This window comes from Nestor notabilis, unplaced genomic scaffold (genome assembly GCF_000696875.1).
Source record: "Nestor notabilis isolate BGI_N333 unplaced genomic scaffold, ASM69687v1 Scaffold36641, whole genome shotgun sequence".
NCBI classification, from domain to species: Eukaryota; Metazoa; Chordata; class Aves; order Psittaciformes; family Psittacidae; genus Nestor; species Nestor notabilis.
In genome coordinates, this window is record NW_009913979.1 from 1 (window position 1) to 15,606 (window position 15,606).

The 15,606-nt window shown below is 36.1% G+C and overlaps 1 protein-coding gene across 1 annotated transcript; it reads right to left on the minus strand.

Moving 5' to 3' along the window:
* Positions 1-334: 334 nt before the first annotated feature.
* Positions 335-15,390, minus strand: WDR36 (WD repeat domain 36; the record flags this gene model as incomplete). The annotated part of the gene is made up of 14 exons (XM_010023433.1): positions 15,360-15,390; positions 13,836-13,936; positions 13,246-13,363; positions 12,228-12,360; positions 10,505-10,559; positions 9,527-9,659; positions 8,533-8,708; positions 7,836-7,956; positions 5,646-5,711; positions 4,565-4,648; positions 2,842-2,996; positions 2,080-2,194; positions 732-897; positions 335-443 (listed from the first exon to the last, which is right to left on the minus strand). Coding segments are annotated over exons 2-14 (1,488 nt in total), but the record flags the coding sequence as incomplete, so codon positions are not given.
* Between the last annotated feature and the right edge of the window lie 216 nt (positions 15,391-15,606).

Below are 15,606 nucleotides of genomic sequence, written 5' to 3' on the forward strand. Positions count from 1 at the left end.
ATATATATATATATGTATATAGTTAAGAGCCTTGCACAATTTTGCTCCACAGTGTGGTTTTCATTATTCCTAATGTTTTCTTTTGTTAAAACCAAAATTAGCTTATAGCAAAGTCAGAGTAAAATCCGAACGCACACTAAAAATACATCGCCATTTGAACCCTATACATTTTGACTTGAAAACTAACATGGCCAAAACTACTGTAGAGCTGAATACAGCTTTATTATTCACGTCTGAACATAATACTCAGTGATTTAACATACGCAGAGAAACCTACCACCTCTAAAATTAATGAGGTATCTGTATACGTTACAGAAAATGAGTTAACAATTACCATGTCATTAATCCTTCCATGGTGTCCTGAGAACGTCCTGACAATCTTCCTGGTTTCTATATCCAAAACACTAATACTGAAGTCATCAAAGGCAATTCCCAGAATACCACTGCCAAGAATCATTAACACATATGATAGTGAATATTTGTAGACAAAAATTAAAAGCAACATCTCAACATTGCTCCAAAAATCTTCTACCCTAGGATAATATCAGATAAATAGAACTACATTCCTTCTGTCTAATAAAATGTTTGTACTCATTTCGTTTTGTCAACTAGTAGTAAGTTGTATTTAAAAGCATCAGAAATTTAAACTTCATTAGAATATTTGGTTGTAATCCTAGACTTATATACTTACAGCAAAACATTACACATATGAAATAGGTTCAGTTTCTTACCTGTCCCTGTGAAGAAGAATTCCACTTGGAACACACGGAAGCTCAGTGGAGTAAACTAGATCTTTAGTTTTGAATTTCCAAAATTTAATTAATCCTTCACTACCAGCTGTGATTGTCAGCTGGTTTAATCCATCCACTGCTACACCCCTAATGGCTCCCTCATGTGCTGCAATCAAGGGAAAAGAAAGTTGTACTTGAGAATTTTAAACCCAGCACTGAAATCAGCAGAATGCCAAACACAATTCTTTCTTGGCCTAACTACACTAAATGAGCAAATGATAAACTATTCTAAGGCCACCTGACGAGACTGAATATTAGAACTTTCTTTATCAGTAAAGAAACCGCTTTAAAGTAAGCACAGAGAATTCAATACACAGGTTGCGAGTAACTGAAACTGAGTATTAGCTTTTATTTCTGCCTTCAGTTTGGGGGGCTTTTTGCGAATGTGAGATTTGAGGGACTTTTTGAATCAGTTACCAGATGCCTCCAAGGGGGCCCAACCACTCCAGACAACATTTATAGCTTAGTTCTGGCACAAAGTCTACTTTACACTGCAGTACAAATACAAGGTATAGCTCCTCTGGCTTTGGATCTATTTCATTTCTTCATCTAGCCATAGGGCTACTGGCCAGCAACCAAACTTCAAAAATTCATCCTGCTATCAAGCAACGATGACCACTTCGTGTCTGCTATGCTAGAGGTCTTTAGAAACCCAGTAAGCTTTAAGGGTTCATCAAGACTTTTTCCTTGCTTCTATAATAAAACAATTCTGATCATGATGGCCCTAATATAAATTGCAGACCTACAAAGCAACAGCAAACATACATGAAATACGCACATATGCAACCATTAAAAGGAAAGTCTGAACACTGTTACTTACATTAAGTCTTAAGTCTGCAGCTGGGTAATTGAAAATAATAGCATATGTAAAGAACTGGACTTGCTTAGAATTTCAGTTTCACATGCATGTGAAGTATTCTTTCACTTCCAAGCAGGGAGCACAAAACAGATGGAAAAATCTATCTCCGAGATAGAACCTTGTAACAAGAAGCCAAGTACTGGAAATGTGATTATTTCAAAAAGAGCTGAGGCCAGAGGATCTCATTAGATCGCTAACAATTTTGATAACTGACAATTTTGTGTTAATTAGCTAATATCAGAGCTGTTAAAACTAGCAGGGATCCTGTCCTTCAGAGTAGGTTTCAAATTACTTCTGATTATAGTGCAAGATAGGACACTGTAGGGTAATTAGAGACACTGAAAATATTCTCACATTCACCTCAAAAGCTAATTCAAAGTTCTTAGACAACAGAACACCAGGCTGTTGCTGTGGTGTGGCAATTCTTACCTCTTTCTTCACCGTAATGCCCTCTGTGAATGCCAGACTGCATGTTATACACATCTACCTGTCCAGTTGACAGCCCAATTACAGCAAAGTTTCCACATGAGGTAATGTCAACTGCCTTTTGAGAGAAAAAAAAAAAAGGAACACCTATGAAAACAATTCTTTAAATGTGTATCTAATTAGCAAAGTTGTTAGAAGATATGTAACATATCAGGAATACAAGAGTAGTATGTTTTTAGTAGACTTCAAGGAAAACTGCACAGAACAAAATAGATTACACCTCAAACAAATGAGAGAGTGGCTCTTTAAAATCAATAGGCAGTCAACAAGTAACATATATGGCACTGTATGCTTACGCAGGATAATGAAATACTACCTCAGTGACATCCATCAGGTTGTATCTAATAATATCAAAAAGTATCTTCAACGATTAGCATTCACAGGGTACATCTATCATCACTGGCATATACTCAGCTCTATATGCCTGTGACAGATTAAAGGTAAATACCAACCGCCTATCTGAATCAGAAAATCTGCACTTAATCTGCACGTTTAAGGAAAAAATGCATATGCAGCATTTTCCTTAACACCATATGCATTACAAAACAGCTAGTAGGACACAATGAGGCGGCAGAAAGCACTTTGCAAATCAACTAAAACATGTCTAGGTTGTGCTTTTTCATTCTAAATATTACTTCTGTACAAATAGCTAACAAAACAGCACATACTGTAATGTTGAAGAAACATTTTCCTAAATAAACTTACTGTTGCATATATATCAATAGGTTTGTGTTTGCTAAATTCTTCTGGCTTCAGTTTATGAGCTCCCATGGAAGTTTTCTGATAGTTCCAAGTTGTACACGTTATATACCCTTGATGGCAGGCAACAATACCATCCCAGTCACTCTGATGTGCCACTTCTGCAACGTAACATATATTCCTTTTAGAAACAATCATTATAATAAATCAAACAAGCTCTTCTGATATTTTGCACTACCTTTATTCAAAATAGTTCATATTTACTGTTCTTCTTGGACAGTCAAAAGGCCACCATTCAGAAAAACCACCTGGCAAACCATTATGCATTTGCTAGTGTTACTAAAATGCTAACAAAACCACAAACATTTTTTTGGTGTGTTATGTTTCATGATGTTGTATATTTAAGTCTATTCAGTTTTAAAAGCATATTTAAAAAAATTAAATGGTTTAAACTACCCTATCTGCACACATTTCTAGCAGAGTCTCTTAACTGTTTCTTCAGCTGCTGAAACAGCAGAAGCCACTAAGTTAACAACTTCAAGCAGGGTTAAAGAGCTAAGTGTGCTCCACATAGCAAACAACTTGTCTGTATTTGCAGAAAAATCATTCCTCAAAACCTCAGTATCCAAACTTTGTAGTCAAATATGGTATCTGGGGACTTAAATAATGAACAAGTTCGTTTTGGTTTTGGGGTTGGTTCCCCCACACACACCCCTGAATGTACATTTTTAATAAAACTCAAAGCTTGAAATTGGGTATCTCTAGAACTTCATAGGATAAAACAACAAAATACAAACTGGTTCACTTCAAACAAAAGACAATATAACAAAAAAAAACCACTCAACTAAAATCTACTTAAATAAGTATTTTCTTATACCTCCAAACGAATTTAAATTATCTTTACAACCTTAAAGTAGTAGAATTAGAATTTAAGGTAACAGTAGCAGAATTCAAGGTAGTTCTACTACCTTAATTAGGTAGATTTAATACTAATTTTAGAAGTGCATATATACATACACACACACGTATTTGCAAAAGTACATACAGATAGTCTGTATCACTGAAGTCTCCTAATATAAATACTGTATGTAGTCAAACAGCTACACAACATTTTAAATCCAAACCTTTCAACATACAAAAAAATCAACCATCTTCCAAAGACAAAAGAATTGCTACACTTAGGACAAAACAGACTTCAAACCTAAAGAGGAGGTCATTAATTTAAAGAATTTTGATGAAGCAAAGATAATTCCAATTCCGATTCAGAAAGCTAGGTTCATATTTGCATACTGAACTATAAATGAACTGAGTAATTTGTCTTTAAAAAGTCAGAAATTTGACCTTCAATAAAGACTCACATGAAGAAACTCAGGAATCAAAATCAACCACTTTAAGATTTCCTCACTTGACAAAAATCTTCATCCCCCATAACTGCTGGTTCACCAGACTCGAATAACATGTACCCCAGAAGATTCTGGCTTCCATGCTGGAGATTTTCAAGCCAAGAGCCAGTTAAACATAAAGACATTTGAAATAAAATGCCCCTTTCTGAAATAACAGAAAAATTTACCAAGTAGAATGTCATTTTAAACTGTCACTCAACAGCTCATGAGAGGCCACAGAATCTCATCTTGATACAGCACAGGCTTTCAAAACAGTAGTTTATTGAGGGTTAAAAGACAAAATAAAGACATGTTCAGCTCCATAATGTATTTCACAGACTACTTACCTGAAGCAAAGACTGTAATTGGTGGAAGTGCCATTGTATCAAGCTTAAGACCTTTCTTTTTTGATTTCTTTTTGTTAATTGAACCTTAGGGAAAAAAAAAAAAAAAGTTAGGTGTCTCAATCTCATGGCTAGATCTGAGAATAATAGTTTAAAAAGGACTGTTTACCAAATACAAAGCTCCTATTAAACTCAGATAAATTTGGCTTACATTGATTCAGCATTGCTGTTACCTAGGGTTTGAAGAGTTAAGAACATTAATAAGATTTCCTGTCAAAATTCATGTGATGATGAGCAAATGACTAGCCAGTTATATTCACATATATATTACTCAGTTTGTTCCAGAATCTTGGGCTGACATCTTGAGGCGAAGGTTCCCCCCTCACAGCTAAAACCACTGTCACACAGACGTGACTATATAAAGCAGTATGCAGCACCCAGCCCTTTCAGTAACTAAGTATCATGGTTTAAACGAAGTCAGAAATTTCAAATTTATGGCCAAAGGATATATATATGACATATTAATATACACCTGTCTATTCAAATCTAAATGCAAATACACAGAGATATCAATATATAGATATTTGAAAATAAAAATCTTAGTCTTTGAGTCTTATTTTCTGAACTGTACAAGAAATTACGTCCCTTAACCACAGCATTGTGTGGAAGATGTGGTTTTTTAATTAAACTCTACATTAAATCAAAGGAACTAAAGTCAAGATATATGAATGAACTAATAATTTAGTCAACTGAGTAGGAGGGAAATGGGATAAAAAGCTGTAATTGCATGAAATGTCAGCTACTGCTTTATGAATTTTTTTTTAATACAAACATCATGCCCAGCATTTCCCACACGGAAATAATATACACTGCCAAGCTACACGAATTACTTTTAAGTACAAACAAATCTGAGAGTACACTTTATATACATCAGGAAGGACTGAGTTTGCAGAACAACTGAGGTGAATAGTTTTCATACAACAGAAAGTGAATATAAGGCCTACCTAATGTTTTAGCTCCTGTTTATTTAAGTATTTTTCAGGGTTTCTTCCACTAACATATGTACTTTCACTGAAATACTTACCTCGTCCTAAACTTTTATTGAACTTTTCATGCACTGTTGAAAAAGACTGCAATGTTCCATCTTGACCTGTGAAGATAGCGTCAAAAATCAACCTTCTGTTCAGTCATAAGCCAACTGAGCAAGAAAAGTAGAATACAAGCACTCAGGAACCTCAAACACCAAAATAAAGTATTTACTAAAACTCCTGGTCCAAGTTAGACGCACTATAAGCAGTGGAAGTAATGGGGTATTATTTTTTATGGTCTATATCCCATTCCTACTACTTCACCTCACACATGATCAGAATGACACCTCTTTTATAGACATCACCTCCATGTAAAATTTCTCTGACCCCTCTCCCTTCTCCACAATATCTAGCTGTTCCCAGCATTTTATGATAAAAACCTTCAATAAAACTGTGATATCCTTCAAATATCTCCATAAGATTTCTAAAGCTTTTCCAATGACTCTATATACTTCTTCACCACCTACAATATCCCTTGTTTTATGTTTTGTCAAACATATGCTGTTAAGAACTCCAACTAGGTTAGCCAGTAAGCTAACCCTCACAAAAATGGTCATAGCTGAGTTGTCCATCCTTCCTGTAAACCAGGGCACTAATGGGACTTCCCTCCTCTACCCAGAGAACAGTGCTCACAGAACTAATGGGAATTTAATTTAATAAAGAGACAGAAGGCTCAAATTGGAAACTGGAAAACAGATATACTTTGTGGGGGAGATGTGGACAAGGCAGAACCAGCAACTAACAGAAAATGAAACTGCACAATGCATGTAAAATTAAATGCAGAGATGATTTTTGTTTTATCAGAAGAATCACAAAACATTTTTAACATGCCAACCAAACAAGGAAACCAAAAATTAGTAAAAGTGAACTTAAATAATTTGAAAAATGATTTAACAATTATAGTATTCAATCAGCCTTTTTACAGTATTCAATCAACCTTTCTTTGCTCCTATGATACAGAAGTAAGGCAGGATCTATACACTGGGAACTGGGGGAAATGTTAAGTTCAATGAAAGGTAGGGACATTGGTGAAATTTTATGATGTTTATTTGTGGAGATGCCTGTTTTTAGGAAAGAAGGGGCACTTGGAAGGCACCCCACAGTATTGCTAGTTCATTTCTGTTGCAAAGTTTTGCCACTGGTTCAGAACAGAATGTAGAGAGGTAGTCTCCTTGCACTGCAAATATATCAGATCTCAAAACCCAAGACCCTTTTCACTTTAGTGGCTCCTCTGCTCTCTCCATGTTTCAGTATAGTTAATAAAGCAATGAAGTGCAAAAACAAATATAAGGATTTGTTAGGCAATTCTTGACTGTTACTGTGGTTCATTTGGTGTTAGCTGAATTACTGTCAAGTAACTAGTTAACTGAATCCAAATTACTAGTTGGATGACCAGCAACGAATTTCAGCACAGGTAGTTTTAGCACAGTGTATTGCTGTGCTGTATTATGCATAACATTAATCAAAATCTAATGTTTTCGAAGCTGCTTATGCAGTCAATTTCATTACTTCAGAGTAATTAGAGATTAGGTGAAAAGTCTCTTATTATTCCATTACTGAAGTGTTCTGGGCCACAAAACCATCTGATCTAGTATTTAATTTCCAAAAGCATCTATTCATAGATTTTTAAATATGATAGTTTCTAAGGAAGAGTAGTCACGCATTTTTACACTTTTAGGTTAAAATTTTGATAACAAGCAACATTCAGAGTATGTAGACACAACTGAGCTGGAACAGATTACAAAGACACTGCAACCCAAACAGTTTGCTTACGTTAGTGGGAAAGGTGGGGTGTCTCCTCCAAGTTATTAACTGCATTATGCTGCTGAATTTTTCCCTGTCACAACAGAATTTCCCTAGCTGTTAAAGGTTTTAATTTTGACCATCTGCTAGTTCCTTAGGAGATAATGAAACAAATTTTATTCATCAGGCGTGTGCAAATGGATGACAAAAGCAGCTCGTAAGCTTTTCTGCTTATAACTACTCTTCAACCTACCAGCTGATAATCCTCTAGGGAAACTGTGAAACAGGTTGATACAATAATGATACCATCTACACTGACCACTTACTACATTTTATAAATACACACACATAACACAAAATATAATCCATTGTATTAGTAAAACAAAGACAGTTAGCTTTACATGCAGGAAATGAGACTGAAGAATAAGACTGAGAATTCATACCCGCACTAAGAATTTGCTCTCCGTTTTGCCCATGGAATCTGATTTTTGTTGGTGGTGCACTATGCCCCATCCGGCTTCTCAATACACGTCCTGTACCACCAGGGCCATCAAAAATCCACACCTGCCTCCCAAAAAAAGGAGCAGAAAAACAAAGCTGATAAAAATTGTCCTGTCAGTAATAACTACTCTTAGCAGTGGAACAGGCTTAGCTGGGAGCTGATTTAGCAAACTTCACCCACTGGCTTTCACCCTCGATCCTAAAACTCTGGAGGTTTCCTACCACACCAGCTGAATGTTTTCCACTGTTCATTCTGTCCCTCCACCAAAGGGTGATGGCATCAGTGGACACGCAGCACAAGAGACTTATCAACAGCAACTGCTCATGACCCAGAACATTAAAAAAAAAAACACCCAACAGATCAAGATTTAAGACAGTGTATCAGGATATAAAGCGTGATTATGGAAAAGTGGATCCAAAGTTCTGCTCTTCAAGGCTATCACAAGCAGTAAATGACATCATAGTAGCAAATATTTAAACTGCCCTATTACAGATCAACTGAGAGCCAGCAACTTCAGGAACTTGAGTTTTGCTGTTTGTTTTTAATTTGACAACTGCTTCAATCCAAACGGAACGTTTACACTTCAGAGGACTGCAAGAAAAATGTAACAACAGATAGGAGCAGCTATTTTAACTTACCTGTATAGCGTTATCAGCACCATTAGTAATAAGCAGTGGCTCTCCAGGGACAAACGACATACCAGCTATTGCTGTGGAATGGGCATCTTGCATCTGACACATTAGTTTCTTCTCTTCTAGATCCCACAAAGCAATGTGTCCAATTGGGCTGCCAGCTGCCATTACTGGGTGTCCATCTGCTCAACAACAACAAAGTTCAAAAGGTTTGCTTACTGACATTCAGCTCATCCTTGCTGAGTTCTCACATCTTAAAACTGATGCAAGGAAAGGCTACAATCACAAGAAAAAAAAATAATCTCAAGCTGATTCTAAAAGTATGTTTTAAGTGAACTATTCCAGTATTTCAAATAGAAAAGAAACAAAAGTTCACAGATAATAACAGGATTTTTTTTTTAATCATTTAATAACAATACATCTAAATCCAGCAAATGATGCTAGAGGTTTTGCTTGCAAGCACAAGAGGTACCTGTACCATTTTCAAAAGTTACTCTACACCAAGATGCTTCCCCAAGCTTATTAGCCTACACACATCAGGATGTGAGTGCTACATTCCAGGTAACTACTCTGGAAGTTATCAGTCCCTTTTCTAAATCCTCTTGAGCTTTTCACTTAACAGCAAAAATAAATTTCAGAAACGTACTCAAAGACTGAGTACAAAATGAGTACAAAACTTCAAAAGAATCCAGTCATATTTATACTAAATTTCCTAAATATAAAGACAGTAAGAGAGAGATTAGAAAACGTCTAGAGTACTGTATGTCACACTTCCTGTGCACTGAGTCAGTACAAGAAAATACTACAAAACAGCCGGTATGACGAAGATGCATAATCGCCCTTACTTAGGGGCAACTTTTCTAGATTACCTGCAGCCTCTGAAAACTAAAACTCTCAGCCCAAATTTTCATTCTGAAATGCTTATGCGAACACAATTTCATACCTTACACTTAGTTTTAGTGATTTTATAAAAATTTTCACTAAAAATGCTATGACTTACCTGTACGAAAAGATATTGCTGTGATGGGACCCCAGTCTTGTTGAAATTTCATCAGAGTTTCATCAAACTTAATATTATGTATAATGATATGACCAGATGCAAGACCAACTGCAACAACATCCACTGCTGGAGCCTGCAAGAAAAATTGAACAGCAACTGAAATGAAAAAGAAAAAGCTTCTTGCTACACTACTAATACCAATACATAAGAAACAATGTATCCTAAGACCAGGACAAATAGTAAAGAAACAAATAAAGCATCTTGCACAAGAACTTGCATCTACATTACCTTCATACATGACTGAATATGTGAAAGATCTAAACAAAAAATGAGAGATGCAAGATTTTGTGCTCAAGTCTCCATTGGATGAAACAATTCTATTTCCAGAAAATGGAACTCCTTTGAAAAACACCCCACTTTACATTTTCAGCTCTTGCAGACTATCAGTCACCCTGCAACAAGCCCTGTATTACAAGTTTTATCCAGCGTAACTGCAAACCATTTTCAAAGCTCTGACCAATGCTACCAATAAATTTTAATTAATTTTTATATTTACAAACATACAGTAAATACAATTATAACACCTTTTATTGAATCAGCAAAATCTACATTTTATTAACCTTCAAAGCAAAGTAAATTTAGCAAAAAACTACCAGTGCATCAGAAGTTACATGATACACATGCATCTTGCAAACAAACTGTTTCTGTGAATTCACTACATCATTGAATGAATAAAGACTACAGATGTGATGAACACAAAACAGCTAAGATGCTAAATAGAACAAAACTAGACTTAGAGGAAGGGCAGATAATAAGCCTTCAAGCCTATCCCTCTTCAATTAATAAAATGCTCGAGAAGGTTAGTAAAATTACTTGAGAGAACATAAGTCATATTTATTGCTATAATTTTAAACAACAATATTCTGCACTCTATTCTTGACCAGTTATGTAAGAAAATAAGATACCAAAAATACTAACTTGTTCAAGTGTTGTGACTGCAAAGTGCCATCCTGGAAAGGAATATAAGAGTTTGCTGGAAAACAAAGACACAAGAAACATACGTCAGCTAATGTGTTTTTTTTTTTCCCCCACAACAAAATGGCTGCTTTATATGCACTTATATAGAAAAGTACTATGCTTTCTGTCCTTATAAATAAGTTATAGAACTGTGATACTAATAAATAAGGTGAAGAATGTTATGTCTAATTTTTAAAGGAAAAAGTTAGTGTCATGCATTAATACCACAAAGATGATATAATGACATAACATAAATAGGGAGGAAGACCCTTCTATGCCAGTTGCTTCCCATGCATTTTTGCTCTGAACACACCTCTTCAGAATTATTAACATTATCATATAAAGCCAGGTCCAACTTCTATTAAAAACAAATCTTTCATATGCAGACTAACTTCCCTAAATGAAGACACTAACTCATATTACGAGCACATGTCACCTTGTTTCTTTTAGAAATGCTAACAGTCAAAACATGAAGCAGGACTGTTCACTGACAAGGCAGTCATATAGTACTTATTAAGGATGAAATTATGGACACAGTGTTTAAGAACACACATGATTACAAACATATTCCATTACCACAAATACAGGTTGTTATTCTTAAAAGCCTGCCAGCAACCATGTGTTACCACCTCTCACTTTCCTTTCTTGCCAGAGACCAAATTTCCCCCTCGATATTCCAATTTACTTTTTTGCCTGATTTTGCCCACACCTACTTACAAAATAATCTATGTAGGGAACAAATAGTCAAATATAGATACTGCTTAACATGGCAACATTGCCAAAAGAGTGGTAAAAGTCCCATAAGTTTTTACACAATTGAAAAAGAAACTAATCCATCTAGTGAAGACTTTTTGTCATCTAGGATGTACTGCATCTCAGATGCTGTGACAGGCATTTAAAAGACATGAGAGTACTATGAACAGAGACATTTACTTTTCTGTATTTTTAGATCATTCCTACACAGCATAAGACACCATTTCCAAAACATTAGAATATGAAACAAAAAAAAATTAGCAGTTGTATCAGTGAAGTGTACAGTAGTTATGAGATTAAAACACTGAACTATGCAAGCTGAGTTAACACCTATTTGCAGTACATACATCAACATGCAGGGAAGTTCTCTGTAGCTATAACTTTCACAAGTTAGAAAAACATCTGACCGTGGCAGGCATGAAATACTGACATTATGGATGGTGCTCTACTGGGACATGCTCAGAGACAGCTACATGCCTATACATCTCTTATTTGAATATAAGGATCAAATGCTAGTAATTACCTCCACACTACCTGGCAGCATTTCCTTGGACCCACAACAACCAAACAACTAAGCTTGGAAGAAGGAAGGCAGAAGGCCTGAACATGCATTTACTATTATTCTAATTATTTTCATGGAAAAGCTATGCAATTCCAAGAAATAATAATAATTTAAAAGCAATTTAAAAAAAAACAATCCTGAACAATCCCTGACATTTTGCAAGAAGAGTAAACACCACACAACTTGAAAGGCATCAGAATTCAGGGAGAAGCAGCATTCTCTGTTCCTGGAGATACACCAACTGAAAACCTGTGCCAAAGGACTCAGTAAAAGATTCCATGTTCAAAACCTAGTGTACTTAAAAGTATTATTTGTTGCATATGAAACTACTTGGAACATGAAGCGTATCCAGGTTATTAAGAACCTTACTTGGATCTTATATTCCACAGCTGCAAGCTCCCTTGTTCACTCCCAAGGAGAATTTTATTCAAATAGGTGCTAGGATGCAGAACTGTAGAAATTGCAAAAGTGGCCTTATCAAAATCCACTTCAAGATACTGCTCTGCAAAAAAGTAAGAAACAATGTTAGTGTTGCCAGCCCCAAAATATCTGCAGGTTTGTCACCCCTTTACAAATGTAACGACAGAACTGATACTTACTCTGTACAAACGCCACTAGTGTTTCCTGCATTAAAGTATTAGGTAATGCATAACAGGACAGGCTAAACTTCTTTACACTGTAACATCTGTTGGCTTGAAGGTATATTTTTTCTCTATAAGCCTACCTAACACAATGATCTGGCAAAACAGCAATGATCTGTATCTTTCTGAAGGATGACTGCTCCTGCCTGAGCAAAACACCTCATGGGATTAGCATGCCTTTTGTTTGTTATAGCAACTTAAAATTTCTAAAGCCTGTCTGCAGCCACTTTCAAGACCCAGCATCCAGGAATTGACACTGGTCATATCAATGAGAATGCTTTCTAAAGAAAAAATGTCAGGGCACTGAAGCACGATTTCCTAAGGCACTTTACAATGGCATGAGAAGATGCTAACACAATTTTAAGATGATTCGTAAGAATTTAGTCTTACCCAGACTGGTAAATATCAAGGATTTCAGAGATGATGCCAAAGCTACTGTACCACACTCTTTACCAGAAATTGGAACACTAAAATACAACTTCCGTATAAGCACATCTTTTTACACATACATGGAACCTTACTGGCTCTTTGTGAGATCCTGCACCTCTGTGGTGCAGGATCCATTTATGAAAAGTTATTGAAGAGGTAAGACTTCAGATTACCGCTTAAGTAGCACTATCATCTAAGGATTTTTTTCTTTTTAAAGAATAAACTACTTCTGAACACACACACACGCATTTTAAAAAAAAACCTTTTTTTAACATTACTATCCTATAAAGTACTGACAACAGTAAAGTGTCTCTCACCTGCTGACTGTGTATCCCAAACAATAAGAACATTATCAACATCCACAGAGATGACATGATCACCAAAGGGCTGCAGAAGGTGTATCCTTGCCTTGTGACCTTTATATGTATGAACCACCTGTAATTTCAAATTAGAAACGTTTTCAATATAAGCTGTTCAGATAGCATGCCATGCTAACATAATACTTGAGGACAGCTTACACGTCAGCAACAAATTTAAATAAAATACATGTAAAGACCACACAACTTTAAGTGGAAGACAGATAATTTTCTCTGATATTTGAAACCAGTAACAAAAATATTTTTAAGTATTTTTAATTTTTCATTTATTGTAATTAATTTATATGATTTTAGAACTACTATTTTTCCGTAACTATTTATTATTTAATATTATAATGAATACATAAAACACAGGTCAGCTATTACATTCTATTTTAAGCTTTTTATTCCTCCTTCTACAGTTCTTGTTTGTCTAAAACTAAAGGTACTAAATATCTATGCAAATAGTCTTCTGTAGAAAATTAACTGCCTTGAACATAACTGTTTTGTACTATTATAATAATAAATGAAATAAATAAACTAACAAAAACCTCTTTGTTTCTCGCGAAAGCATGGAGAACATTGTCGTAGGAAGCAAAAATCAACATGCGGTCTGCTGCCAAACATGTAATATCTTGTGGCAAAGCATTACCTGTGAATCAAAGAAAAGAAAATCCGAACAAGTTTCAGGTTAATAACACAAGAGAAAGCCTGACTGTATTTGTTTAGCATGGTGACCCACAAAGAAAGCTCTCCTGTTCCAACATTCAGTTGACTTTCTTAGGGAAATGCACATTTCAGATTAATGCACTTTTACTATAAATAACTGCAGCTATGCCCAGCTAAGTTCTTGGGGAAAGAGACTGCTCAAGCTCTACACTACAATATGGTTCCCTCTTACGGTCATTTTCCTTAATTGCTACTGTGACCTCCTTAAGCTGCAACCTGTGCCTGTTGCCCCTTGCTACTCTGTCTACTACTACCACTACAAATTCAGCTCCACCATCTTTGTAACTGCCCTTCAGGTAACAGGCTGCCTCTAGGTTGCCTCGTATTTTTCCCTTCACAAGCCTAACAAATGCAGTTTTTTCAATGTCTCTTCTTCTGTTGTATGCTGCAGGCCCTGAGACTCCATAGTTCCTCAGCATCCCTCCTGAAAGAGAAGGGGTGGCAGTGGGGAGAACCACACTAACTGATTATTGCAGTCTAAGTATGGCCTCAACAGCACACAGGGCCAAGAGAATAACAACTTTCCCTGATTTGCTGGCCACACGCCTAACATAGCCCCATACAGGGCTTGCCTTATTCAGCTATTGCATTGTTGGTCCACGTTCAAGCCCCAGCCCCTTTTCAGCATGATGCCACACAGCCAGTCAATTCCTGGCTTGTCCTGTCCAGGTGCAGGGTTGTGCACTTGCCCTTGCTGAACTTGGCAGGTTTCTGTTGGACCAAGACTAGCGTTTTGCAACGCCTCTCTGGATGAAGCTGTGCCATTCTGGGTGTCAGCTACTCCTCCTAACATAGTATTGTCTGCAGATTTTTACTAAGAGTGCACTCAGGCTGTTGGTGAAGGTGCTGAACAATACGGGCCCTTCTGTTGACACCCAGGGTCCTATGCTCTGTTACTAACTGGATGTCAAACCATCAGTTCATATGCTTTGTACCCAGCAGTCCAACCAATTTTTATCACCCCCTTGAAGACTTCTAGTCCCACCCACACCTGTTCTGTTCCTGGAACATGTCCTCTTAATTACCACAAAAACAACAAAAAAGGGATCTGAAATTCAGCTTTACTCACTGCTCACTCCTTAAGGCCTAGGGTGTTCTTGGAAGAAGAAGATGACAAGGACAGGAGGTTCACAAGGTCTATCCCTAAGAGAACTAAGTTACAGCTGCAACTGCAGTATTATTTCCAAATTGATATCTGGTATTTCTCAAAGTCTTTTCAATATATTTCTGTGTAAATATTAGTACATAATTATAAATCACTTTACATTTACGAGTTGAGAATCAAGTGCAAATGTCAGATGTGTTAAAAAAATAAATACTGGAATGAACAATTTGCCAATACTTACTCACAGCAACAATACCAAGCTTCTTCACCTGAAATGAAAACATTAAAAGGTATTTTTAGTTATAGGTTGCAATGAATTTGCTATAAACAGAAATCCAAAACTCCAGGAATCAACCTAGAGAAGTAATTTGCACACCTCACACGACAGAAAAATCATGCATCTTAGTTTACAACAGTATTTACAGGAAAACTCACAGACAGCAAGTCAAAAGGAGTGGGACAATACATTTGTCTAAAGACCATTCAGC